This window comes from Xenopus tropicalis, chromosome 3, assembly GCF_000004195.4.
Source record: "Xenopus tropicalis strain Nigerian chromosome 3, UCB_Xtro_10.0, whole genome shotgun sequence".
In the NCBI taxonomy this organism is placed as follows: domain Eukaryota; kingdom Metazoa; phylum Chordata; class Amphibia; order Anura; family Pipidae; genus Xenopus; species Xenopus tropicalis.
Window position 1 is genome coordinate 146,168,332 of NC_030679.2, and position 26,930 is coordinate 146,195,261.

The following is a 26,930-nucleotide window of genomic DNA, read 5'->3' on the forward strand; positions in this document are numbered from 1 at the left end:
TCTGCCCCAATAAGGGTAATTATATCTTAGTTGGGATCAAGTACAGGTACTGTTTTATTATTACAGAGAAAAGGGAATCAATTAACCATGAAATAAACCCAATAGGGCTGTTCTGCCCCAATAAGGGGTAATTATATCTTAGTTGGGATCAAGTACAGGTACTGTTTTATTATTACAGAGAAAAGGGAATCATTTAACCATGAAATAAACCCAATAGGGCTGTTCTGCCCCCAATAAGGGGTAATTATATCTTAGTTGGGATCAAGTACAGGTACTGTTTTATTATTACAGAGAAAAGGGAATCATTTAACCATTAAATAAACAATTCTTGGATATGGGAGTCAATTCTTGGACATGGGAGACAATTCTTGGACATGGGAGTCAATTCTTGGACATGGGAGACAATTCTTGGACATGGGAGTCAATTCTTGGACATGGGAGTCAATTCTTGGACATGGGAGACAATTCTTGGACATGGGAGTCAATTCTTGGACATGGGAGACAATTCTTGGACATGGGAGACAATTCTTGGACATGGGAGTCAATTCTTGGACATGGGAGACAATTCTTGGACATGGGAGACAATTCTTGGACATGGGAGTCAATTCTTGGACATGGGAGTCAATTCTTGGACATGGGAGTCAATTCTTGGACATGGGAGACAATTCTTGGACATGGGAGTCAATTCTTGGACATGGGAGACAATTCTTGGACATGGGAGACAATTCTTGGACACGGGAAACAATTCTTGGACACGGGAAACAATTCTTGTACATGGGAGTCAATTCTTGGACATGGGAGACAATTCTTGGACACGGGAAACAATTCTTGGACACGGGAAACAATTCTTGGACATGGGAGACAATTCTTGGACATGGGAAACATTTCTTGATGAGCAAATATGTCCCATTTTGCTTAGCCGAAAAATTAGCAAATCTTTCAAAAGATTCACAAAAAGGGGAAAATGTTGCGCATCAAAAACATTTTTTTGATGAGAGACAATTCTTTTTGACATGAGAGACAATTCTTTTGATGAGAGACAATTAGTTTTATGAGAGACAATTCTTTTTGATATGAGAGACAATTATTTTGATGAGAGACAATTCTTTTTGACATGAGAGACAATTCTTTTGATGAGAGACAATTCTTTTTGACATGAGAGACAATTCTTTTGATGAGAGAGACAATTCTTTTTTGACGTGGGTGACAATTCTTTTGACACAGGTGACAATTCTTGGACGGGGGCGACAATTTTTGGATGCACGGCAAATTTTTCCTCTGTGAATTTTGTCACCTGTTGCGCAAAACAAATCCGCCAACGGGGAAAGGCAGAAATTCACCACAAATCCATGCCTGGTGAATTTTTTTGCCCATCACTAGTAGTGAGGGAATTTTGTGCGTCAAAAAAAAAGTTAACTAAACATTAATAAATCATGAATATCCGACTTTATTCCGACTGAATGATGCAAATCGGGGTTTACTTTAATTCCATTTCTTTATTACACTCAATTTCACGATTCCCTTAGGAGAGCAATATTTCCACAGACTCACTACAAAACCAACTCACAAGCCCAGCACCTCGCTCACTATAGGAGGCAGAAACTGAGTGAGTTACAATGGTGCACTGAGAGGGTCATTCTCTTGTACATTGGAGATGACTCTATGTAATATAGAGATGTTCTTCAGGATCAGTTGGTTTATTCTCTCCATAGCCTGGGTTCTGCCTTCCATATATACTGACACATGTGACTGTTGCACCCTGCCTGGTGAGACCATTCATGTTTTTCAAAACCAACGAGGAGACATTGTTTTAGGGGCTACATTTTGTATCCATCTAGAAGGAGTCTATGACAACCTACATTTCACTAGAAACCCCAATGAGCTCCAGTGCAAGTGGTAAGACCACATTATTTTTGTTTCCTTGTGTCAAGTTCAGATATTAGGTGGAGATGAAGTGATTCCAACCATGGTTAGTGGTGATCAGCAAAGCGAAATGACAGATTCGCTCATCATTACTCTATGCAACATATATGGGGTGTCTGTCAAACAGTACATTAGAGGATCTGTCAAATTCTTACGAAAATGGGGATCTAGTGCATTAATATACTTGCATTGTCCTTGTAGAAGCAATAAAAAGTCAGGGAAGAGGTGATCAAGGTGCCTATAATTAAGACTAATACTTTGGAGCAGTAACCTGTCATTGTGTATCTGGAAGGTCATGTAGGGGCACTAACGACAGGCCGATATCTGGTCTGAAATCGGGCAGATATCGATCGGCTCGTTGATGTGGTCCCTGAACCGATTGCGCCTATTACTGGTGTTCTAATTAGTGCAAATTAGCCTGAATTCACCCGATATCGCCCACCTGTAGGTGGGGATATTGGGAGAAGATCTGCTCACTTGGCGACCTCGCCAGGTGAGCGGATCTTACAGTGTATGGCCACCTTTACACCAATGGAAATGTCAGTCACTGCCTACTTAGTTCAGTATCTGAGTTTTTGGGGGTTTTTTGTGCCCGATTACCTGACAGATGCAATGATTTACTAGACATCAAAAGGATATTTTCATAGGTTACGCACTCACTAAGGGGCAGCCTACTGACCCATCAGAGATCCTGACAGAGCGAATCAATGCTAAAAAACACAAGAAACTCATTGATGTTTTCGGAAGTCGTTTGCTTGTTCTTGACCCTGATTTAAAAAAAGCCTAGGGTTTTTTTGTTTACTTTAGAAAGCCACTTAAAGTGTTAATCCAGCCAAGGGATGGGATGTTCAGAGTTTTGAGACTGCAGCTGTTTCCCTTTACAGGTTAAAGTTGCCCTAATAATTTCTTATTGGCCAGGGTTGTCAGGTGTCAGCTTGGCTAAAGTTGAGGGAGGTGGGGCTCTTCACGTTTAGATTAAGTATGATGTAGAACAGGGGTGGGCAAACTACGGCCCGCGGGCCACATCCGGCCCGTCAGCCCTTTCAATATGGCCCACCGTCTCCGGCCCCCTTAAAAGAATGACGGGCCCTGATTGGTTGCGCCCCATGCGTGCGCACAGCGTCAGCACGCACGGGGTGCAACCATATAAAAGAATGTACTGGGGAGCCGGGGAACAGAAGGACGGGACGGAGGAAGCAGCGGGTCACTGGGGGGAGAGGAGAGGCCCCATAATTTTTTATGCCAGCCCCGGGCGTAACGCTGTCCTGGCCCGGTCCGGCCCGTCTGTTAGTTAATGTGGCCCCTGAGCCAAAAAGTTTGCCCACCCCTGATGTAGAAAGTGCTATTGTAAAAGTTCTTCTTCTTTTCTTCTTCTTCTTCTTCTTCTTCTTCTTTTCGTCTTCTTCTTTTCTTCTTCTTCTTCTTCTTCTTCTTCTTCTTCTTCTTCTTCTTCTTTTCTTCTTCTTCTTCTTCTTTTCTTCTTCTTCTTCTTCATTTTTATTATTATTATTATCTTCATTCGTAAAGTACAACAATTACAGACCTGTAAATTTGTATAGACCAAGACACAGAAAATTCCACCAGAGAACATTTATTACACACAATAGTATGGAGCAATTGTGTGGATGAGCAATACAAAAATTTAGCAGACTGTGTCTTTCCTTAAAGGAGAATGAAAGATAAAAACTAAGTAAGGTTTATCAGAAAGGTACAATACAGCCATAAAAAACTCACACTCTGCTGCTCTGAACTCTCAGTGAAAAAAACCACCACATTTATTTCCCTTTTTTCTGTGTATATGATCTTCTGTGTCACATTCCTTCTCTCAGTAAAATCCTTCAGGGTGTGGCACAAGCTCAGTTTGCTGCTCTCTCCCCTTTGCTTCTACTCCCCCCTCCCCTTTCTGCTCTTTCCCCCTCCCCTTTCTGCTCTCTCCCCCTCCCTTTTCTGCTCTCTCCCCCTCCCCTTTCTGCTCTCTCCCCCTCCCTTTTATGCTCTCTCCCCCTCCCCTTTCTGCTCTCTCCCCTCCCCTTTCTTCTCTCTCCCCCTCCCCTTTCTGCTCTCTCCCCCTCCCCTTTCTGCTCTCTCCCCCTCCCCTTTATGCTCTCTCCCCTCCCCTTTATGCTCTCTACCCCTCCCCTTTATGCTCTCTCCCCCTCCCCTTTATGCTCGCTCCCTTTCCCGTCTCTACTCCGGTCCTGCATACTGCTGCCTGAAAGTGAAGTCAGACCAAACTAAAATGGCAGCTGCCATCTTAAACAAACAGAGGGAGATTTAATGGCTGTTTACTCAGGTATGGTAAATCTTTCTGCAGAATAAATATAGTGTTCTAGGTGGCACTATTGTAACTAATCTATTGGCAATAAAATGCCAAAATTTCTTTCCTTCGCCTTTAAAAGAGTCCTATGTAGTGATGAGCGAATTTTTTCGGCAGGTGTGGATTCGCAGCAAATTTGCGCATTTCGCCATTGGCAAATTGTTTTGCGAAACTTCTGTGAAAATTCGCACGCGTAAAAGAATTTAGTGGCACATCAAATTGGGCGCAGTCACATCAAAAAAGGGCGCGGTCACATAAAAAAAATACTCGGTCACATCAAATTGGGCGCGGTTGCGTCAAAAAGGGTGCGGTTGTATAAAAAAAAAGACGTGGGCAACAAAAATAATTGCACAACAAATGCGTTTCGCGAATTTTTTGCCGTTTTGCGAATTTTCTTGCCATTTCAAACGGGACAGATTCGCTCATCACTAGTCCTATGTACACGTTCACATACGTGTTTAACCTTTGACCTAGGTACATTCCTAAGGTTTACATATTCAGTAGTCTTGGCTATATACAAGTGTGCCAATCAGAATATACATAAAAATTTTATCGCATCTAAATTTTCGCGACTTAACGCACAATTCACTATAAGCACACTTGCGTTAATTTACGCGCGATACTGCATGCGTTATTTTCGTGCGGTATTGGACGGTACATGCGGTAATCAACGCCCGTGTATAAATAGTTCCGTTTTGCTTCGCCGAAAAATTCGCAAATCTTTCAAAAGATCCGTGAAACGGCGAAAAATTTGCGGACTGGCGAAAATGTCATGGGGCAACAAAAAATTGTCGCCCGCGACTATTCTTTTTTGACGCCTGCGACAATTTTTGGATGTGCGGCGAATTTTTCCGTGGCGAATTTTTTCGTCCGTTTCGCAAAACAATCCGCCAATGGCAAAACATGGAAATTTGCCGCGAATCCATGCCTGGCAAAACATTTCGCCCATCACTAGTAGCCGCATATAAATAGTCGTGCGAATAAACGCACGCCATGTTAGCCATACACGCCAATACTTGCGGAAAATTACTGTACAGAAAATGCCCATATCCCTGCAAACTGGCGGCTGCGTCACTCTGGGGCCAACACAGACTTGAATAAATCCCACTGCAAAGTCCATATTGTGTTGCCAAAAGCTCAGCAACTGTACTTTTCTATAATTACCGCCTGCCCCAAGTAGGGGTTAATTTTCACACAGACAAATGCGATATTTAGCGCATCTAAGTGTTTGTGAATCATGCGTTAGTGTAATTTCGGCGTGCAAATTAACGCATGCGGTAATACTATAGTGAATTGCGCGCTAATTGTCGCGTCTATTTTAACGCAAAAAAGCATGCGATAATAATTAACGCACTTTAGTGAATCAGCCCTATTGTCTCTTCTGCTTTTCCTTTGTGTCTCTCAAAGCCATGTAGAACGTTCTCCTTAGAGATCCATAGAGGCTGTAGAACTGGAATAAACGTATCTGTAATTACTTAAATACTTTATTGACTTAAATGACTTAATTACTTTCATATTCTCGGAGCAGTTTTGATTATTTATTTTATTTACTTGATTTAAGATTTCCCTCAGGCCAGCAATGTTCATTACATTAGGAGATAAAAGAAAGTCCTCGTTCAGTGGTTTCTATGGGTGAGACAATGGGGCACTAAGAGAGTCTGTTCCACACTGGAGCTGATTCTCCATGATGTTTCCCAAAAACAATTGGTTTATCTTCTCTACAGCCTGTGTTTTGAGTATAATATATAATGCCGCTTGTTATTCTTGCACCCTGCCCAGCGAGAGCATTACCATTTTTCAGAGTCGACCAGGAGATGTTGTTTTAGGGGGTACATTTCGAATTTATTTGGATGGAGTCTTTGATGACCTCCATTTTACTAAAAAAATGCCTGAAGTCCAATGTAAGAGGTAAGACCCATTGATTTATAGCAGTGGTTCTCAACCTGTGGGTCGGGACCTCTTTGGGGGTCGAACTGTTCCTTCACAGGGGTCACCTAAGACCGTTGGAAAACACATATTTCCGATGGTCTTAGGAATAATTTTATGGTTGTGGGTCACCACAACATGAGGAACTGTATTAAAGGGTCGCGGCATTAGGAAGGTTGAGAACCACTGATTTATAGGTTTCCTTGTGTCAAGCTGAGATATTAAATGAAGATGGAACCATTAAAAAAATGATGTAGACACTATTTAAGGTGGCTGGGTGTAGACATTGCGAATGCCTGAATTAGACTGAGGTGGACAATTACATTTTTAAATAAAACTTTCCTGCTTATAGTTTTCCTTCAAAAACAAAAACATGGCTGGAAGTCCAAGTTCAATTTGAAAATCATCTAGAACATATGTTATACTTAACATTACTATGGTAAGTAGCAAACAAACAGCTACTGGATATGTATTCTGCGTTGCTTCATGTTTTAGGCTTTGCCCCTTTATCCATCACTTGAAACCAGATGACTGAACCCAAAACATGTAGTAAAGTCAGAAACATGCCTTGTAGCCATCAGTCAACCAACAGGATATCTTTGGCCTTGAGCCTTGGGATTCTGGAAAGCTGAGACTGCTTATTTCTAAATATTTTATATAAAATGTTAATCAAATAACTCAACCTTTGCAAATAAGGCATGTACCTGTTTCAGGTATGAATTCAATGGTATTTTGACGACGTGTTTGCAGAATGTAGGCACCACTGTATTCATAGGGCAGATGCAGGTCTCTGTGCTTTGTTTAGGAGGCCTGTGGCAAAAAACATAGTGGAATGCACCAGTTGTGTGCTCTTTGTACCCTGCCCTGGTAGAGGACTGTTTGTAATGAAATTTCTTTCAATTCTTTTCACTTTATTTGTAAAGATTCTAATAATTACCACAACAGCCAATTGGCCTCTTACATTTACCTATTTGCATTTGTACTAGGTTTGGAATTGAGCCTTACCAGAGCCTCCAGGCCCTAACGTTTGCAGTGGATAAGATTAATGCCGATCCTGAACTTCTCCCCAACATTACATTGGGGTTCCAGGTTTTTGACACATGCAGGAGTCTGCGTCGAGCAGCACAAGGAACGTTTGCGATGCTTTCGGGAGGAGAGGAAATCATCCCAAATTATAACTGCCATGAAGGGGCCCCTCTTGCTGGTATCATTGGAGACTCCGGGTCCACACGATCCATTCTTATGGCCCAAATTTTAGGACTGAACCGATACCCGCAGGTAAAGTTTATTGAAGAAAGGCTGACCAGAAACATTTATTCTAACATATAGATCATATTCATCTCTACTGCATGATAGAAATGTCCACTGGTGTTTATGGAAGGGTTGTATAAATGGAGGCTTTTGAGTTACCAGTTGATTATCTTATATATTTAATTGAAAGCATAGGTACTGCCTTAGGGGTAACTTAGCCTTAATGAATTCCATATAATGTGATGAGCGAATTTTTTCACCAGGCATGGATTCGCAGCAAATTTCTGCATTTTGCCATTGGAAAATGCGCCATGGAGAAATTCGGCAAGCATCAAATTGGGTGCGGTTGCGTCAAAACTGGTCACTTTAAAATTGGACGTGGCCGTGTCAAATTGGGCATGTTCACTTCAAAATTGGGCGTGGGTGCGGTCACGTCAAAACTGGATGCGGCCACTTCAAAATTGGCGCGGGCATGTCAAAACTGGATGAGGTCACTTCAAAATTGGGTGCGGTCACATCAAAATTGGACGCGGTCACTTCAAAACTGGGCGCGTCAAAACTGCATGCGGTCACTTCAAAATTGGGAGCGGTCACGTCAAAACTGGACGCGGTCACTTCAAAATTGGGCGCGGTCGCGTAAAAACTGGATGCGGTCACTTCAAAATTGGGCGCGGGCATGTCAAAACTGGATGTGGTCACTTCAAAATTGGGTGGGGGCGTGTCAAAACTGGACGCGGTCACTTCAAAATTTGGCGCAGTCGCGTCAAAACTGGATGCGGTCACTTCAAAATTGGGCACAGTCGCGTCAAAACTTTATGCGGTCACTTCAACATTGGGTGCGGCCACATCAAAAAAGGACACAGTTGCGTCAAAAAAGCATGGGTGACAAAAATAAAAAGATGCGGGCGACCAAAAAACACTATTCTTATAATAATTTTTTTTTTCAGATCAGTTATTTTTCTACCAGTCCTATTCTCAGTGAAAGGGACCTGTTTCCGTCCTTCTTCCGTACCATCCCTAGTGATGAGTTTCAAATGAAAGGTCTGGCCCAGCTGGTTTCTCATTTTGGTTGGTCTTGGGTTGGCCTCCTGGCCAGTGATAATGATTATGGGCAGTATGGACTTCAGCTGGTGAGGCAGGAGATAATAAATCACGGGGCCTGTGTGGCCTTCACTGAGAACATCTTGACCACTGAACCCAACAGGAATGCTCCTCGCATTGTCCAAGTCATTAAGCAATCAACTGCAAATGTTGTCATCGTGATAGCCTCTGATTCTGACTTTGTGATTGTGGTGGAAGAGTTGTTGAAGCAAAATGTGACTGGAAAGGTCTGGGTGGCCAGTGAGTCTTGGTCAACTTCTGGTTTACTCTCTGCAAAAAGATTCCAAGTTGTGTTGATGGGTTCTGTTGGCTTTGCCATCCATGCTGGGCAGATTCCAAATTTTACCAACTATCTCAGTAGTCTTCATCCATCAAAGAACCCTCAAGATTCACACCTATGGGAATACTGGGAGGAAGTTTTTTCTTGTAAGTGGCTCAGTCCAAAGGACTTAGTGGCCAATGTTACATATAAAGCATGCACTGGGAACGAAAAGTTGGAGAGCCAATTATCTGAAGAGAATGTCAGATTATCCTTTAATGTTTATACAGCTGTTTATGCCATTGCATGGGCTCTACATAACCTACAACAGTGTGTATCTGGAACTGGACCATTCTATCACAGTGACTGTGCCAACATTTTTTCTTTTCACCCATGGCATGTAAGACACAACTCTCTAATTCCTTTACTAATTGATTTTATATTTGATGGAAGAGTAGGCAAAACATATAAATATTTCAAGTTCACAATAGACAAATTATCACAAATGAGATATGCATAGAACCAGTCCTATGATGTACAAAAATGTTCCTTTGTATAAGAACCCAAAAATGTGCCCAGCTAAAACCTGTTGAGATCATGTAGAAGTCAATGGCAGATGTCCCTTTTAAACTTGATTCTTGGTTTTAGAGATTTGGTATTTTTTTATTCTGAATTTTGTGCGACAATATGAAAGTCACGGTTGTTGTGAATCTTGGTGAACTTCAGGTTTACTCTCTGCAAAAAGATTCCAAGTTGTGTTGATGGGTTCTGTTGGTTTTGCCATCCATGCTGGGCAGTGAGGGGGTTGGGGAATGCCCTGCCGGGGGATGTTGGGTAGGGGGTTCCTCACGGTGAGGGCAGTGAGGTTGGGGAATGCCCTGCCGTGGGATGTTGGGTAGGGGGTTCCTCACGGTGAGGGCAGTGAGGGGGTTGGGGAATGCCCTGCCGGGGGATGTTGGGTAGGGGGTTCCTCACGGTGAGGGCAGTGAGGGGGTTGGGGAATGCCCTGCCGGGGGATGTTGGGTAGGGGGTTCCTCACGGTGAGGGCAGTGAGGTTGGGGAATGCCCTGCCGGGGGATGTTGGGTATGGGGTTCCTCACGGTGAGGGCAGTGAGGTTGGGGAATGCCCTGCCGGGGGATGTTGGGTAGGGGGTTCCTCATGGTGAGGGCAGTGAGGGGGTTGGGGAATGCCCTGCCGGGGGATGTTGGGTAGGGGGTTCCTCACGGTGAGGGCAGTGAGGGGGTTGGGGAATGCCCTGCCGGGGCATGTTGGGTAGGGGGTTCCTCACGGTGAGGGGAGTGAGGTTGGGGAATGCCCTTCCTAGTGATATTGTGATGGCAGATTCTGTTAATGCCTATAAGAGGGGTTTGGATGATTTATAGAACAAGGATATTGTTATGCTATAATCTACAGTTAGTATAGGTATTGGCATATATAGATATCTATGTGAATGTTTACACAACGTAACAGTCTTTGGATTTTGATGCCTAACAACTTTTATTCCTATATACTATATTATTTTATACTAGCTTTTCCACTATATAAAAAATGTAAACTTCAAGAATCAAGATGGGAGCTACATGTTCTTTGATGAAAAAGGGAACCCTCCTGCCATTTATGACATTGTGAATTGGCGCCCAAGAGAGAGTACCACATTGGAGAAGGTTGTAGTTGGGAGTTACGACTTAAATGTTCCTGATGGGAAAACCTTAAAAGTAGACAGTTCCAGGATAACATGGAGCAATACTTTCGACCAGGTACTGTACCATAAATGGCTCACCTATCTAACCTACAGATGGAACATAGCTATGGTGGCATAATATTATGGAGTCCTACCTACTACATGGGTTGTTTGTTGTACCATATTTAGCCCTTTCTCTATCTCTCTCATATATGAATTGGGAATTCTAGTGGTACAGGTATGGGATCCCTTATCCGGAAATCCGTGATCAAGAAAGTTCCGAATTACGGAAAGGCCATCTCCCATAGACTCCATTATAAGCAAATAATTCTAAGTTTTAAAAATGATTCCCTTTCTCTTTGTAATTATAAAACAGTACCTGTACTTGATCCCAACTAAGATATAATTACCCCTTATTGGGGGCAGAACAGCCCTATTGGGTTTATTTCATGGTTAAATGATTCCCTTTTCTCTGTAATAATAAAACAGTACTTGTACTTGATCCCAACTAAGATATAATTACCCCTTATTGGGGCAGAACAGCCCTGTTGGGTTTATTTAATGGTTAAATGATTCCCTTTTCTCTGTAATAATAAAACAGTACCTGTACTTGATCCCAACTAAGATATAATTACCCCTTATTGGGGCAGAACAGCCCTATTGGGTTTATTTAATGGTTAAATGATTCCCTTTTCTCTGTAATAATAAAACAGTACCTGTACTTGATCCCAACTAAGATATAATTACCCCTTATTGGGGGCAGAACAGCCCTATTGGGTTTATTTAATGGTTAAATGATTCCCTTTTCTCTGTAATAATAAAACAGTACCTGTACTTGATCCCAACTAAGATATAATTACCCCTTATTGGGGCAGAACAGCCCTATTGGGTTTATTTCATGGTTAAATGATTCCCTTTTCTCTGTAATAATAAAACAGTACCTGTACTTGATCCCAACTAAGATATAATTACCCCTTATTGGGGCAGAACAGCCCTATTGGGTTTTTTATTTTATTTACCCACTTACACTTTGGCCCCGTGGGAGTTTTCCTGGTACCCTAATAGATCTCTGTGTGAAATTTCCTAATTTTATTTACTTTAATATTCCACAAATGTAGATCCATATATATGTTATTACTGTTCTGTGATTCAAAAACAACAAATCTTTCCAATGTTTGAGGAGAACACAAGGCTTTACATTTTGATTTTGCATTACATCACCTTTTACATGCACATTTAGCAACGCCCAGCAAAATAATTGTGTTATAATTCAAATAGGTCCCTCTGTCCAACTGCAGCCCCCGCTGCCCTTTGGGATTCAGGAAGGTGATCATACCCGGGAAACCCCTTTGCTGCCATGAATGCTCGTCCTGCCCTCAGGGTCAGATTTCAAGCCAAATAGGTACTTCAAAAATGTTAATACTCTTTGAGAAAACACCAACCTATATACCGTATCTAAGCTGAAAACATTTGTTACTTTCCAGATGCTGTGGAATGCCATCCATGTTCCTGGGACACGTGGCCCAATCTACAGCAGGACAGATGCCTACCAAGGCCTACAGAGTTCCTTTCCTATGGAGATCCTTTGGGTTACAGCTTAGCAGCCATTTCCATCTTTTCCTCCCTGATCCCACTCATAATTTTAGCAGTTTTTATTCACCAAAAAAAGACACCAATAGTCCGAGCCAACAACTACTCCCTTAGCTGCCTTCTCCTGCTCTCCCTGTTGCTCTGTTTCCTTTGCTCTTTAGGGTTCATTGGTTACCCACAACCTGAAAAGTGCCTTCTGCGCCAGGTGGCATTTGGGATGGTTTTTGCCCTCTGCATCTCCTGTGTTCTGGCCAAAACCATCACTGTTGTCATTGCCTTTAATGCAACCAAACCCGGCAGCAGGTTAAGAAAGTGGACCGGGGTGAAGGTCTCCTACTGTCTAATTATGTTTTGTGTATTTATTCAGTTATTTGTGTGTATAATGTGGCTCATCCTCTCTCCTCCCTTCCATGAACTTGAAACTGACACCAAACCAGGAGTCATCATAGTTAACTGCAATGAAGGATCACCCACTGCTTTCTGGTGCATGCTGGGATACCTTGGCCTCTTGGCCTCCATCAGTTTCATTGTTGCCTTCCTGGCCAGACGCCTCCCTGACAGTTTCAATGAAGCCAAATTGATCACATTCAGTATGTTGGCTTTCCTCAGTGTGTGGGTGTCCTTTATCCCAGCCTATCTCAGTGCCCGGGGCATGTATACTGTGGCAATGGAGGTCTTTGCCATCCTGTCTTCCAGTTGGGCTGTGGTGGGCTGTATCTTTGTGCCAAAATGCGTTATTATATTGTTTAAACCCAACCTGAACACCAGAGATCATATTATGTTTAAAGGCAGTAATAAATAACACCGTGGAAAAAGCTTACTGTGCCCATAACACTTTTAAAATGATTCTTCCAACAGAGCCTTACTTTCTCTAATGAACTTTTTTGCATCAACTTCTAGTATGTTGGTGGCATTTTATTTTTTTTTGTTTTGTTCTTGGTTTGCTTTGTATCTGCTTTGTGGTTCCAGGAATTACTGGTATGGCAACAACATAGAGGCCAAACAGATTATAGATAGAGGCAAAACAGATTATCGATAAAGGCAAAACAAGTTATTTGAAAGCCACCAAAAAGTGGACCCGTAAGTCAACCTGTTTTTTAGTTGTATCATATCATTAATTATAATGATCACTATTTGTTTCCTCCATATATTTTTGTTTGTCCATAACAACAATATTAACTTTGTCACTTGTGGCTATTCCCCATAGTGAAAGAAATGAGTAAAATAGACTACTTCAAGTCAAAGTAAGGCCCATAGTTGACAGTTGACAGAATCCCATTTGTATTAAATACTGGTAAACAAAGTAGTGAAATACAACAAAAAAATGTATAATTACTGATCCATTTTACCATCGTTTATATGGTAAATTTTTCTCTAAACCTCCATCATTTTACTAGAGGCGGGGATATCCTCTGCTCTTCAAACATCCAGTAATCCAGTAATCCAGTGGTTTTTCTGGAACCCAAGAAAGGAACCTAGGCATGCCCGGACTCTTTTCTCTTCTATTAGAAATATAAAAATGGAAAACCACCCCACAAAGAGAATGATTTACCTGTGAGGGCCCATTCTGCCCAAAGCACGTTGTTTAAATGCACAATAAAGGCCAACTAGCAGTTGTTCTCTGTGTTTTTTGATTCACGATCTTCACTTTTCCTGAGGACACTGCTTAGAAAGTGTGTGACAGAATCTCCTGAGATCCTAATGCTCAAGAATGTTCCCTACAAAGTAGATGGAAAGACGTTGTTGAGTGCTTACTATACTTGTAAGCTTATGGTAAATTGGGTCCTTGAAGACCATAAGCTACAGTACCTTCAACGTTACCCGGTATGAGACTATTTCTCTCTGGCATGAACCCTCACATGGGTTGGAGGCCAAGGTGTTGTGTGACTATATCTCACACTAGGATGGGAGCCAGAGGTTCTTAACTTAAACAGGAACTTATTTATTGAATAGATCTACATAGGGGCATTAACAGACAACAGTGCAGGTCTCCGGTATATCACCTGTCAGTTTATACTCACAGAACTTAGTCTCATTGACTAGGCAATGGCAACAGTGAACTACTCCCAGGTCCCAGGTTATAGTTTGCCCAAGTGTAACCCAGGCAATTCACTATCTAGCCCTAGGTCTGTACACTGGGAACCCTACTCTGGGCAGCAGTACATCCGGGATAATAATCCCTCTATGATCCTTGTGGGAGCCAGAAGCCAGGGTCGGACTGGGTGGTAAAGGGCTCACCTTGCCCCGAACCCCCAAAGTGCCCCCTAACCCCACCCCAAACAGGGGCCCAAGCCACTACCCGACATCCTCCTCTGATTGTGCGTAAGTGAAACGCGTCAGGGGAGGGACACCTGCAGGCAGAGAAGCGCAGACAGGGGTCGGGTCGGGGCCCAGAAGTCCAACCCTGCCAGAATCTGCTCACTAGCTAGCCCTAACTATCTGTAACACCTAATGTGACATATAACAGAACTTGCCTGACCTGTCTGGGCCTATCAGGAATGCAGGTTCCACGTATTCTCTCCACCTGCTTGCTCAGATGGAGATCTAACAAAATGGATGCCTTCCACATGGCTGCTCGGCCTTTTATATTATATCACAGTGCCACCTTATGGTCAAACTTACTTCCCATTACATAGAGGACCCCTTATAGCCGTCTAAGGGACTGCCGGTGGAAAGGGGCATCATTTACCAAATGATGGGGCAATATTTACTGATATATATATTCCAGTTTGGGGAGATTCTTTAATAGGCCACTTAACATAATATAAACTGTCTGTTGGTTACGTATTCATTCTGGGGGTGTAGTTTCCCTTTAACAAAGTATGAGGCAAAAATATGTAAAATACTCTCTTAAGTCCTCTTGGTGGATGGAGGGAGTCACATATATGTCCTCCCCTTCTACCCCATTCTACCCCCTACCTACCCCTACATTGCACATCATTCTAAGGCATTTCTGTGTATATGAAGCCTTTAGAGAGCTCATTACTTTCTGGATTAATTGATGTTGAAGAACGTTCCCTACTGGGATCTCAAATCCTGCCTGGTCAAAGGGACACATATTTAACATGACTTTATCTTCCTGGAGCCATTAAAACAATTAGGATTGATTGCTGTATTCCCATAGGCCTACTTATCAACATGATATATAGGCTAGGAAGCTAAACTCTGTGCTTGTATCAGTGCCTGGATCTCACAATGGCACCCTGAGAGAGCGACTACGTTGTACAGAGGAGATGACTTTGTGTAACGGCCACATGTTTGGTAGAATCAGCTTTCTCTTTTCATTCAAGGCATTTCTGTTATTGATGATAGCTGTAAATCCTTGCACCTGTTTAAACTCCAGATACGGTTGCAGCCTGCCCGGCGAGAGTGTCGCTGGCTCTCTGAGTCGCCCCGGGGATATTGTTATAGGGGGAACATTCATGATTCATTTGGACAAAGTCTACACCAGGTTTGATTTCAGGACAAAACCTCCACAACTCCAGTGCAAAAGGTAAAGTAGACTATGTTCCATCACCTTTCTGAGGAGGCTTCCCAGTGCCCCAACAATTTGATGTTGGGAAGGATATTAAATGCCCCAACTGACTAAATGCCCCAACTGACTAAATGCCCCAACTGAATAAATGTCCCAACTGACTAAATGTCCCAACTGACTAAATGTCCTAACTGACTAAATGTCCTAACTGACTAAATGCCCCAACTGACTAAATGCCCCAACTGACTAAATGTCCCAACTGACTAAATGTCCTAACTGACTAAATGTCCCAACTGACTAAATGCCCCAACTGACTAAATGCCCCAACTGACTAAATGTCCCAACTGACTAAATGCCCCAACTGACTAAATGCCCCAACTGACTAAATGCCCCAACTGACTAAATGCCCCAACTGACTAAATGCCCCAACTGACTAAATGCCCTAACTGACTAAATGCCCCAACTGACCAAATGTCCCCTTCTGGAAGGGACTTCCTTACTGAAGCTAAATAGAAAAGACAATTATGTGCCCCAACAATTTGATGTTGGGAAGGATATTAAACGCCCCAACTGACTAAATGTCCCAACTGACTAAATGCCCCAACTGACTAAATGCCCCAACTGACTAAATGCCCCAACTGACTAAATGCACCAACTGACTAAATGCCCCAACTGACTAAATGCCCCAACTGACCAAATGTCCCCTTCTGGAAGGGACTTCCTTACTGAAGCTAAATAGAAAAGACAATTATGTGCCCCAACAATTTGATGTTGGGAAGGATATTAAATGCCCCAACTGACTAAATGTCCCAACTGACTAAATGCCCCAACTGACTAAATGCCCCAACTGACTAAATGCCCCAACTGACTAAATGCACCAACTGACTAAATGCCCCAACTGACTAAATGCCCCAACTGACTAAATGCCCTAACTGAATAAATGCCCCAACTGACCAAATGTCCCCTTCTGGAAGGGACTTCCTTACTGAAGCTAAATAGAAAAGACAATTATGTGCAATAATACCTTTATTTTTGGATTTGAAAAGCTTCCACTGCACTCAAGTCCAACCCCAAAGGAGAACTTATAAGTAGCGATGGGCGAAATGTTTCACCAGGCATGGATTCGTGGTGAATTTCCGCGTTTTACCATTGGCGGACTGTTTCACGAAATGGATGAAAAAATTTGCCGCACGTCAAAAAATTGTCACCCGCGGCTATTATTTAGTCGCGCGGATATTGTTTCGTCGGCGGCGTCAAAAAAGAATAGCCGCGGACGACAAAAGAATAGCCGTACGACTAAATAATAGCCGCGCGACTAAATAATAGCCGCGGGCGACTAAATAACAACCTCGCGACAAAATAATAGCCGCGGGCGCCGAAACAATAGCCGCGGGCGACAAAATAATAGCCGCGGGCGACAAAACAATAGCCGGGCGACAAAACAATAGCCGCGCGACAAAATAATAGCCACAGGCGACATTTTTTTTTTGTCGCACGACATGTTCGCTGTTTTGCAAATTTTTTGCCGTTTCGCGGATCTTTTGAAAGATTTGCTAATTTTTCAGCGAAACGGAACAGATTCACTCATCACTACTTATAAGAGTCTATGTTAAGTCTGACAAACAGCAGGATTAGTATAGCCAGGGCCACTATCAGAAAATGTAGGGCATCTTACAGTTTAATGGTCCAATTCATTCCCATGACCAGGACAAAGGACCCTTTGAAACTGCCACTAGGGGCAGGATATCACATAGTTACATTTGTGGCTCATAGGGCTAACACAATGAAGCCAGTACTGAGAACTTGTTTATCTTCCTGTGGCTGATCCTTGTCATTTTATACAGGTCTTTTTACCTCTTTGTGTCTCAGTAACTGGTATTTGAGCATTTTTGGACTGGGGCATCAGAAGCCCAACAGAGAAGGCGATGGCCCAGCCCAATAATATACATACTTTATATCCTTTGGTCAATGAGTGGCTACCTAGTGACATAATGGGAGCAGACATATTCCTTGTATATAGTGTAATAGAGAAGAGGACTTCTTTCCAGTGACAACTTTCCAAATAATAATCACTCAGAAGCTCTTCATTATTCTCATGGGTTATTTATTCTTCCATTCTAGGTTTGCCGCTGAGTATTACCAGAGCATGTACGGCCTAATATTTGCTATTGATGAAATAAACTCAGACCCTGAGCTCCTTCCTAATATCACTTTGGGCTTTCAGGTTTTCGACACCTGCTTTACATTGAGGCGAGCAGCACAAGGGACTCTCTCCATGCTCTCGGGGGGCAAAGAAATCACCCCAAATTATAACTGTCATGGGGGAGGCACTCTTGCAGGTATCATTGGAGACTCGGGGTCTACAGCATCAATTTTAATGGCCCATATTTTGGGACTGTACCGATACGCACAGGTAAAAATGTTTGTTAGTGTCTATCAGACTTCACAGGTCCAACTTCCATCAGCTCAGAACATGTTAAAGCAATACTGTCATGGGAAAGCCTGTTAGTTACAAAACCCATCAGTTAATGGAGCTTCTCCAGCAGAATCCTGCATTGTAATCTGTTTTTCCCATGGGGCTAGCCATATTCTTCATTTCCCAGGGTGCCACAGCCATGTGACCTGTGCTCTGATAAACTTCACTCACACTTTACTGCTGCGCTGCAAATTGGAGTGATATCCCCCCTCACCCCCAGCAGCTGATCAGCAGAACAATGGTAAGGGAGCAAGATAGCAGCTCCCAGTAGGTATCAGAATAGCACTCAATAGTAAGAAATCCAAGTCCGGCTTGGGACTCCTCCAGTTCCATGGGAGTAGGAGAAACAATAGGTTAGCTGAAAGCAGTTCTAATGTGTAGCGCTGGCTCCTTCTGAAAGCTCAGGCTCAGGCACACTTTACTGCTGCGCTGCAAGTTGGAGTGATTTCCCCCCCCCCTCACCCCCAGCAGCCGATCAGCAGAACAATGGGAAGGGAGCAAGATAGCAGCTCCCAGTAGGTATCAGAATAGCACTCAATAGTAAGAAATCCAAGTCTGGCTTGGGACTCCTCCAGTTACATGGGAGTAGGAGAAACAATAGGTTAGCTGAAAGCAGTTCTAATGTGTAGCGCCGGCTCCTTCTGAAAGCTCAGACTCAGGCACACTTTACTGCTGCGCTGCAAGTTGGAGTGATTTCCCCCCCCCTCACCCCCAGCAGCCGATCAGCAGAACAATGGGAAGGGAGCAAGATAGCAGCTCCCAGTAGGTATCAGAATAGCACTCAATAGTAAGAAATCCAAGTCCGGCTTGGGACTCCTCCAGTTACATGGGAGTAGGAGAAACAATAGCTGAAAGCAATTCCAATGTGTAATGTGTATCAATCTGTTACACCTTTTAAATATAACTGCTAAACTGTTTAGGTGCTTTGTTGAAATCAACCGTACCAACCTATTCTACCCTCTTTATTTTTTATTACAGATCAGTTATTTTGCCACCAACCCTATTCTCAGTGATCGGAACCTGTTCCCTTCTTTTTTCCGCACTATCCCTAGTGATGAGTTTCAGATGAGGGGTCTGGCCCAACTGGTCTCTCATTTTGGTTGGTCTTGGGTTGGCCTTCTAGCCAATGATAATGATTATGGCCAATACGGTCTTCAAATGGTGAAGCAGGAGATAATGAAAGCTGGAGCTTGTGTGGCCTTTTCTGAGAATATTTTAATCAGTCAAGCGAATAGAAATGCTCCCCATATTGTTCAGGTGATTAAAGAGTCAGCGGCAAAAGTTGTGGTCGTGATAACCTCTGATTCAGACTTTGTGATTCTGGCAGAAGAGCTGTTGAGGCAGAACGTGTCTGGAATTATTTGGGTGGCCAGTGAATCTTGGGCAACTTCCGTTTTGCTTTCTGAGGAGCAATTCCAAAACATCTTAATAGGTGCCATGGGTTTTGCAATCCATGGTGGGCAGATGCCAGAATTCACCAACTACCTCGGTAGACTTCATCCAAGCAACGATGTTAATGATTCCTTCATGAGGGATTTTTGGGAGCAAGTTTTTTCTTGTAAGTGGCCTGATCCAGGGAATACATTTACGGACAATGCTACTGTGAAACCATGTACAGGAAACGAAAAGATGGAGAGCCTGGCAATTGAAAGCTATCACCGATTATCTCTAATTATATACACTGCTGTTTATGCCATTGCATGGGCGTTGCACAATCTGCTTCAGTGCACACCTGGAACTGGACCATTTCAAGATGGGAACTGTGCCAACGTTTCTACATTTAGGCCTTGGCATGTAAGGAAATATTTAACAAACAAGTCAAAAGGGTTGAGGAGACCGCCTCATACGTATGCAAATAAGTCAAAAGGGATTCTGGGTACAAATTCCTTAAGGGTTTATCCTATAGGCTAAAGCTCACCCACTGGGTTTTTGAAGCAAAAGCCAGGATAATAGCTGATCAGATTCCCAACTACAGACCGGTTTCACCCTTCTTGGGGCTCATCAGTGTAGTGCAGGGTTTTCTGATCAACTTAGGGAGAGCCGGGAGTGGGGATTCACGAACAAGTCAAAAGGGTTGAGGAGACCGCCTCATATGTATACAAATAAGTCAAAAGGGATTCTGGGAACAAATTCCTTAAGGCTCTTAGAAAAATCCCATTTACATGGGTTTATCCTATAGGCTAAAGCTCAACCATTGGGGGTTTTGAAGCAAAAGTCAGGATAATAGCTGATCAGATTCCCAACTACAGACTGGTTTCACCCTTCTTGGGGATCATCAGTGTAGCGCAGGGTTTTCTGATCAGCTTAGGGAGAGCCACGAGTGGGGATTCACGAACAAGTCAAAAGGGTTGAGCAGACCACATCATACGTATGCAAATAAGTCAAAAGGGATTCTGGGAACAAATGTTCCCAGAATCCCTTTTGATTTATTGAAATATTTAACCAGATTCCTTTGATTTATCCTCCTGTCAATACTATTTTTTTTTTTATTCAATTTATGTTTTTTTTTCATTCAGCTTCTTCACTATATTAAAAATGTACATTTCAAGACCAAAGAGGACAATCAAGTTTTCTTTGACGCAAAGGGTAACCCTCCAGCTGTCTATGATATAGTGAATTGGCGCCCAACAGGCAAGGGAACACTGGAGCAGGTTACGGTAGGAAGATATGATTGGAGTGCCCAAGATGGGAAAGTCTTCAACGTAGACAGTTCTATAATAATATGGCCCGATAATTATACTCAGGTAAGAGTAACCATTCAATAAACATTAACGATAATTAATGGGGAAGAAAATGTAGAAACCCAATGCTATTATAAATTATTATTATTTATCCTCCTGTCAATAATCCTTTTTTAATCAGTAGTGATGAGTGAATCTGTCCCGTTTCACTTCGCCATTAAATTCGCCTTTTTTTAGGCGACCGCGCCCTTTTTCTGACACGTCTGCGCCCAATTTGACACATACAAAAAATTTCCGCGGTGAATTTTCACGGAAGTCGAAATTGCGAAAAAATTCGCTCATCGCTATTAATCAGTCTATGGAATTTTTTATTCAACTTCTTTGCTATACAGGTATGGGATCCCTTATCCAGAAACCCGTTATCAAGAAAGTTCCGAATTACGGAAAGGCCATCTCCCATAGACTCCATTATAAGCAAATAATTCTAATTTTTAAAAATTATTTCTACTTTCTCTGTAATAGTGAGGGGCGAATATGTTCCGCTCCGCCATAAAATCTGTTTTGCTTCACCATAAAATTCATGAAACAGCGAAAAATTAGCGAAACACATTTGTTGCAAAAAAATTTTTGTCACTCGCGCCCAATTTTGACATGACCGTGACTTTTTTGAAGCCCAACAAATTTTTCTGCGGCAAGTTTCCATGGAAGTTTCGCAAACCAATTTGCTGATGGCGAAATGTGGAAATTTGCTGCGAATCCATGCCTGGCAAAAAAAATTGCTCATAATTACTCTGTAATAATAAAACAGTACCTGTACTTGATCCCAACTAAGATATAATTACCCCTTATTGGGGCAGAACAGCCCTATTGGGTTTATTTCATGGTTAAATGATTCCCTTTTCTCTGTAATAATAAAACAGTACCTGTACTTGATCCCAACTAAGATATAATTACCCCTTATTGGGGCAGAACAGCCCTATTGGGTTTATTTCATGTTTAAATGATTCCCTTTTCTCTGTAATAATAAAACAGTACCTGTACTTGATCCCAACTAAGATATAATTACCCCTTATTGGGGGCAGAACAGCCCTATTGGGTTTATTTCATGGTTAAATGATTCCCTTTTCTCTGTAATAATAAAACAGTACCTGTACTTGATCCCAACTAAGATATAATTACCCCTTATTGGGGCAGAACAGCCCTATTGGGTTTATTTAATGGTTAAATGATTCCCTTTTCTCTGTAATAATAAAACAGTACCTGTACTTGATCCCAACTAAGATATAATTACCCCTTATTGGGGCAGAACAGCCCTATTGGGTTTATTTAATGGTTAAATGATTCCCTTTTCTCTGTAATAATAAAACAGTACCTGTACTTGATCCCAACTAAGATATAATTACCCCTTATTGGGGGCAGAACAATCCTATTGGGTTTATTTAATGGTTAAATGATTTTTAGCAGACTTAAGTTTTGGAGATCCAAATTACAGAAAGATCCCTTATCCGGAAAACCCTGGGTCAGAAACATTCTGGATAACAGGTCCCATACCTGTATTTAAAAATGTAAATTTCAAGACCAATGCTTATCAGCAATAATGTGAGAGGAATTTTGACCTAATGGTTAAGTGATCGACTGCATTAGAAAGATCCTAACACAATAATGATTTCTAATATATTTTTATATAGGTTCCTGTTTCCAAGTGCAGCCCAAGTTGTCCTTCAGGATTTAGGAAGGTGATTGTACCAGGGAAACCCCTTTGTTGCTATGAGTGTGCCCGGTGTCCCCAGGGGCAGTTTTCCAACCAAACAGGTAGTGTTTTTGAAATAATCTTCCTGGTTTTGCATTAACAAACCTGAAATCTGAAATTTTGTTCTCCAGATGCTGTGGAATGTCATCCATGTTCCTGGGACACGTGGCCCAATCTACAGCAGGACAGATGCCTACCAAGGCCTACAGAGTTCCTTTCCTATGGAGATCCTTTGGGTTACAGCTTAGCAGCCATTTCCATCTTTTCCTCCCTGATCCCACTCATAATTTTAGCAGTTTTTATTCACCAAAAAAAGACACCAATAGTCCGAGCCAACAACTACTCCCTTAGCTGCCTTCTCCTGCTTTCCCTGTTCCTCTGTTTCCTTTGCTCTTTAGGGTTCATTGGTTACCCACAACCTGAAAAGTGCCTTCTGCGCCAGGTGGCATTTGGGATGGTTTTTGCCCTCTGCATCTCCTGTGTTCTGGCCAAAACCATCACTGTTGTCATTGCCTTTAATGCAACCAAACCCGGCAGCAGGTTGAGAAGGTGGACAGGGGTGAAGGTTTCCTACAGCCTTATTGCATTATGTGCTTTTATTCAGTCAATTTTGTGTTTGCTGTGGCTGGTTTTGTCTCCTCCCTTCCCTGAATCTGACATTAGCACAAAACCTGGAATAATTATAGTTAATTGCAATGAAGGGTCACCCACTGCGTTTTGGTTTATGCTAGGATATCTAGGCCTCTTGGCCTCCATCAGTTTCATTGTTGCCTTCCTGGCCAGACGCCTCCCTGACAGTTTCAATGAAGCCAAATTGATCACATTCAGTATGTTGGCTTTCCTCAGTGTGTGGGTGTCCTTTATCCCAGCCTATCTCAGTGCCCGGGGCATGTATACTGTGGCAATGGAGGTCTTTGCCATCCTGTCTTCCAGTTGGGCTGTGGTTGTCTGTATCTTCATGCCAAAATGTTTCATTATTTTGTTCAAACCTGAGAAGAACTCCAGAGAACATCTTAGAGCTAAAGGCAAAGGCCATACATAGATATATTTTATGCCATGCCCAAAATACAGACAAATGAAATATGAAGATCTTTGATTATCAAGCCAATACCAAAGCTACTGTTAAAAATTGATAAATAAAGTAAAATATATGGACATTATTATTGTTATACTTTGATTTCCAGATACAATCTATAAAAATATCTTGTGGGTACCTCTCCCAATGCTACCCATCTAAGAGATACATTGTGTTTGTACTCATAGAAATGTTTGCCTACCAGGCATGTGTTTTAGGATTATTTCCAATTGTAAGAGCTACTTCTTATGCTCCTGGGCTCTAATCTTCACCTGCCTAGATGAAGGACCCCCCATAGATGTTACCACATAGACATTTGAGTCCATAGCAATTTTCATGGCAGACATAGAGATAAATAGAAAAGGGAATACATAAAGTTAAACCATAAAAATATAAAAAATGAAGACCAAGTACTATAAGAACTAGAAACCAGAAGACTATTCTGATGAGCCTCATGGGTAAGAAACAGATGGGTGGCTTACAAAGAGATACAATGAAGGTAAGGTAAAAGAAAGTATTGGCAAGTTGAAAATAAATCAAATACATTTGAACATTATTTATAGTTAGTCTTCTGGGACATGAGCGCTGTGTAATGGAGAAACCAATTTACCTGATCATATCTTAGGTTAGAAGATAACACATAGATACCCTTGTAGCTCTGAGGGTCATGTAAGACTCTTTCCAACGCCAATGACCATCTCCTGAATTCCCCCAGAAGCCATTAATGCTCTCACTAGGGACTAGGAAGGTTTCATGCCAAGCAGCACCCACGCTTAGAACTAATACAGAAAATCAATGTCGAGCAGAAGAGACACCATTTTAGACTATGGTTCATCTGAATAATCTGTATTGTACAACTCAAAATCTTCAGTTGGTCATTGTTCTGTACACAATTAGCATCAATCATTATTATGATAAGCAAGGGTCCCCAACTTTTCTTACCAGTGAGCCACTGTCAAATGTAAAAAGACTTGGGGAGCAACACAAGCACCATAAAAGTTCATGGAGGAGACAAATAAGGGCTGTGATTGGCTATTAAGAGCCTCTATGCACCCTATCAGCTTACAGGGGGCTTTATTTGGTAGGAAATCTTGTTTTTATTCAACCAAAACTTGCCCCCAAGTCAGGAATTCAAAAATAACTCCCTGGTTTGGGGGCACTGAGAGCAACAGCCAAGGGGTTGGGGAGCAACATGTTACCCCATAGCCACTGGTTGGGGATCACTGATGATAAGCATGTAACCCTTTTTTGGCATTAATCTTCAGGGCCACACTGGGTTGCTAAAAGAATAGATCCCAAACCTCCGTTAAGTGGGAGATTTTTGGGGTTCGAATAAGTATTAAGTGTTAGGCTAAGGGGTTATGTCATGAAAGCAATAGTGTTCCATTGGAAATCAACTGTTCTCCCTACTATTGAGCACTGGCAAAAACTGGTAAATGACTCAAAACTGCTCTTGACAAAACTACTGTAATAAGGCTCTCAAGAAACCTGAAAAATAATCTGGCCAATAACCACCATTAATGTTAAAGCCCCACCCCCAAAAGTAGTGACATGCCCCAAAATGTCATGACCCAACCTCCTGTCACTGCTCTGCAACCCGATGCCATTATCCCACCCACTTGTCCAGTTATTGCCATGGCAACCTTATGGGTAATACACCAGATCCACTGTACACAATTAATATCCAACAGGGGTTACTCCCCTAGCAATAGGTCAGGCTATGGTGGCTGAATGGTACCATAACGTACAGAGGGCCCCAACATCCCTAGCCTTACCATCTTGTCTGTAGTAGGGATAAACAACATGGCCCTGCTCCTACTACTGTTTGTATTTTAGTACAGGTATAGGACCTGTTATCCAGAATTCTTGGGACCAAGGGTTTTCCATATAAAGGGTCTTTCTGTAATTTAGATCTTCATTCCTTAAGTCTACTAAAAAATCAATTAAACATAAATTACCGTATATACTCGAGTATAAGCCGATCCGAATATAAGCCGAGGTACCTAATTTTACCTAAGAAAACTGGAAAAACTTATTGACTCGAGTATAAGCCTAGGGTGAGAGATGCAACCGCTACTGCTAAGTTTCAGTAATCAAACAAATAACAGATAAATAAATAATAGGTAACTTTAGGGAAAGAAAAATGCTACAGCAGCAGACAAAAGAAAGTTTGGGAAGGCTAAGGAAGCTGCCATACTAATTATCAAGTACTTGGACCCCAGTGTACAAGTCTTACCACAGTACTACAATAGTAGTTACAAGGGCAAAATAATTCTTGATGCTGGACTTTTTAATTTAATTGAATTTTTGTAAATAACAAGTTATTGTACCAATTACTTAATCTGGCTCGTTGTGCAGATGGATGTGCAGATGTAACATGCTCATTGCGCGCATCCACCCTCCCTCTATTATTTATACCCTGGATTTTATCCTTGTACTCAGATTTTTGACCAAAATTCAAAGTAACGCTTTCATTTGATCCTGTGCCTGATAGCTATATGAAGTTTATCTGCCCCTACTTATATTTTTCTCTGGGTTTAATGCAGGCCAGTGGCAGTTAGTATTGTGCAGTATATTGTGACACCATGGAATGTCAATAGAGGATAAAAAATGACATATTATCAAGTGCCCTGCTGCCTTAAAGGTCATTCCATGGGTGCACATAAAAAGTAATATGACAGTCACTTGAACTGTATTTGCTTCCTCCGCTGACCCTCCACCCCAGGCTCATCACAATGCTCACACGCACACACTTCTCCCTGTAGCCGGACATACCTTTGAAGGACATACTTCCCTCCCTCCCTCCACCCCTCCACATGTGTCCATGCTTACCTGGCCTAACGCACACTCCTGCTGACTCTGGATGAGCGCGTGTCTCACTCAACTCTCCTGGTTACTCGGGATGAATGCACGTCGCACAGAACTCCCCTGCAGACTCTGGATGAACGGGCGTCGCACATAACTCTCCCCAAAGCCGGACGTGAAGTGTCGCACATAACTCTCCCCAAAGCCGGACGTGAAATGTCGCACATAACGCTCCCCGCATAACTCTCCCCAAAGCCGGACGTGAAGTGTCGCACATAACGCTCCCCGCATAACTCTCCCCAAAGCCGGACGTGAAGTGTCGCACATAACACTCCCCGCATAACTCTCCCCAAAGCCGGACGTGAAGTGTCGCACATAACGCTCCCCGCATAACTCTCCCCAAAGCCGGACGTGAAGTGTCGCACATAACGCTCCCCACATAACTCTCCCCAAAGCCGGACGTGAAGTGTCGCACATAACGCTCCCCGCATAACTCTCCCCAAAGCCGGACGTGAAGTGTCGCACATAACGCTCCCCACATAACTCTCCCCAAAGCCGGACGTGAAGTGTCGCACATAACGCTCCCCGCATAACTCTCCCCAAAGCCGGATGTGAAGTG

At 42.5% G+C, this 26,930-nt stretch overlaps 2 protein-coding genes across 2 annotated transcripts; both read left to right on the forward strand.

The window, feature by feature from the left end:
* The first annotated feature begins 6,125 nt into the window (after window positions 1–6,125).
* LOC100496494 (extracellular calcium-sensing receptor-like) lies at window positions 6,126–12,851 on the forward strand. Its single transcript, XM_018092712.2, has 6 exons — window positions 6,126–6,148; window positions 7,153–7,444; window positions 8,365–9,177; window positions 10,308–10,535; window positions 11,738–11,861; window positions 11,944–12,851. Exons 1-6 carry the CDS (start codon window positions 6,126–6,128, stop codon window positions 12,849–12,851), a joined length of 2,388 nt encoding a protein of 795 aa, XP_017948201.2.
* Window positions 12,852–13,264: 413 nt separating this feature from the next.
* Window positions 13,265–23,473, forward strand: LOC100496648 (extracellular calcium-sensing receptor). The gene is made up of 7 exons (XM_031898284.1): window positions 13,265–13,293; window positions 15,393–15,542; window positions 17,646–17,937; window positions 18,979–19,794; window positions 20,517–20,744; window positions 22,370–22,493; window positions 22,563–23,473. The coding sequence occupies exons 1-7, from the start codon at window positions 13,265–13,267 to the stop codon at window positions 23,471–23,473; spliced, it is 2,550 nt and encodes an 849-aa protein (XP_031754144.1).
* Window positions 23,474–26,930: the final 3,457 nt, after the last annotated feature.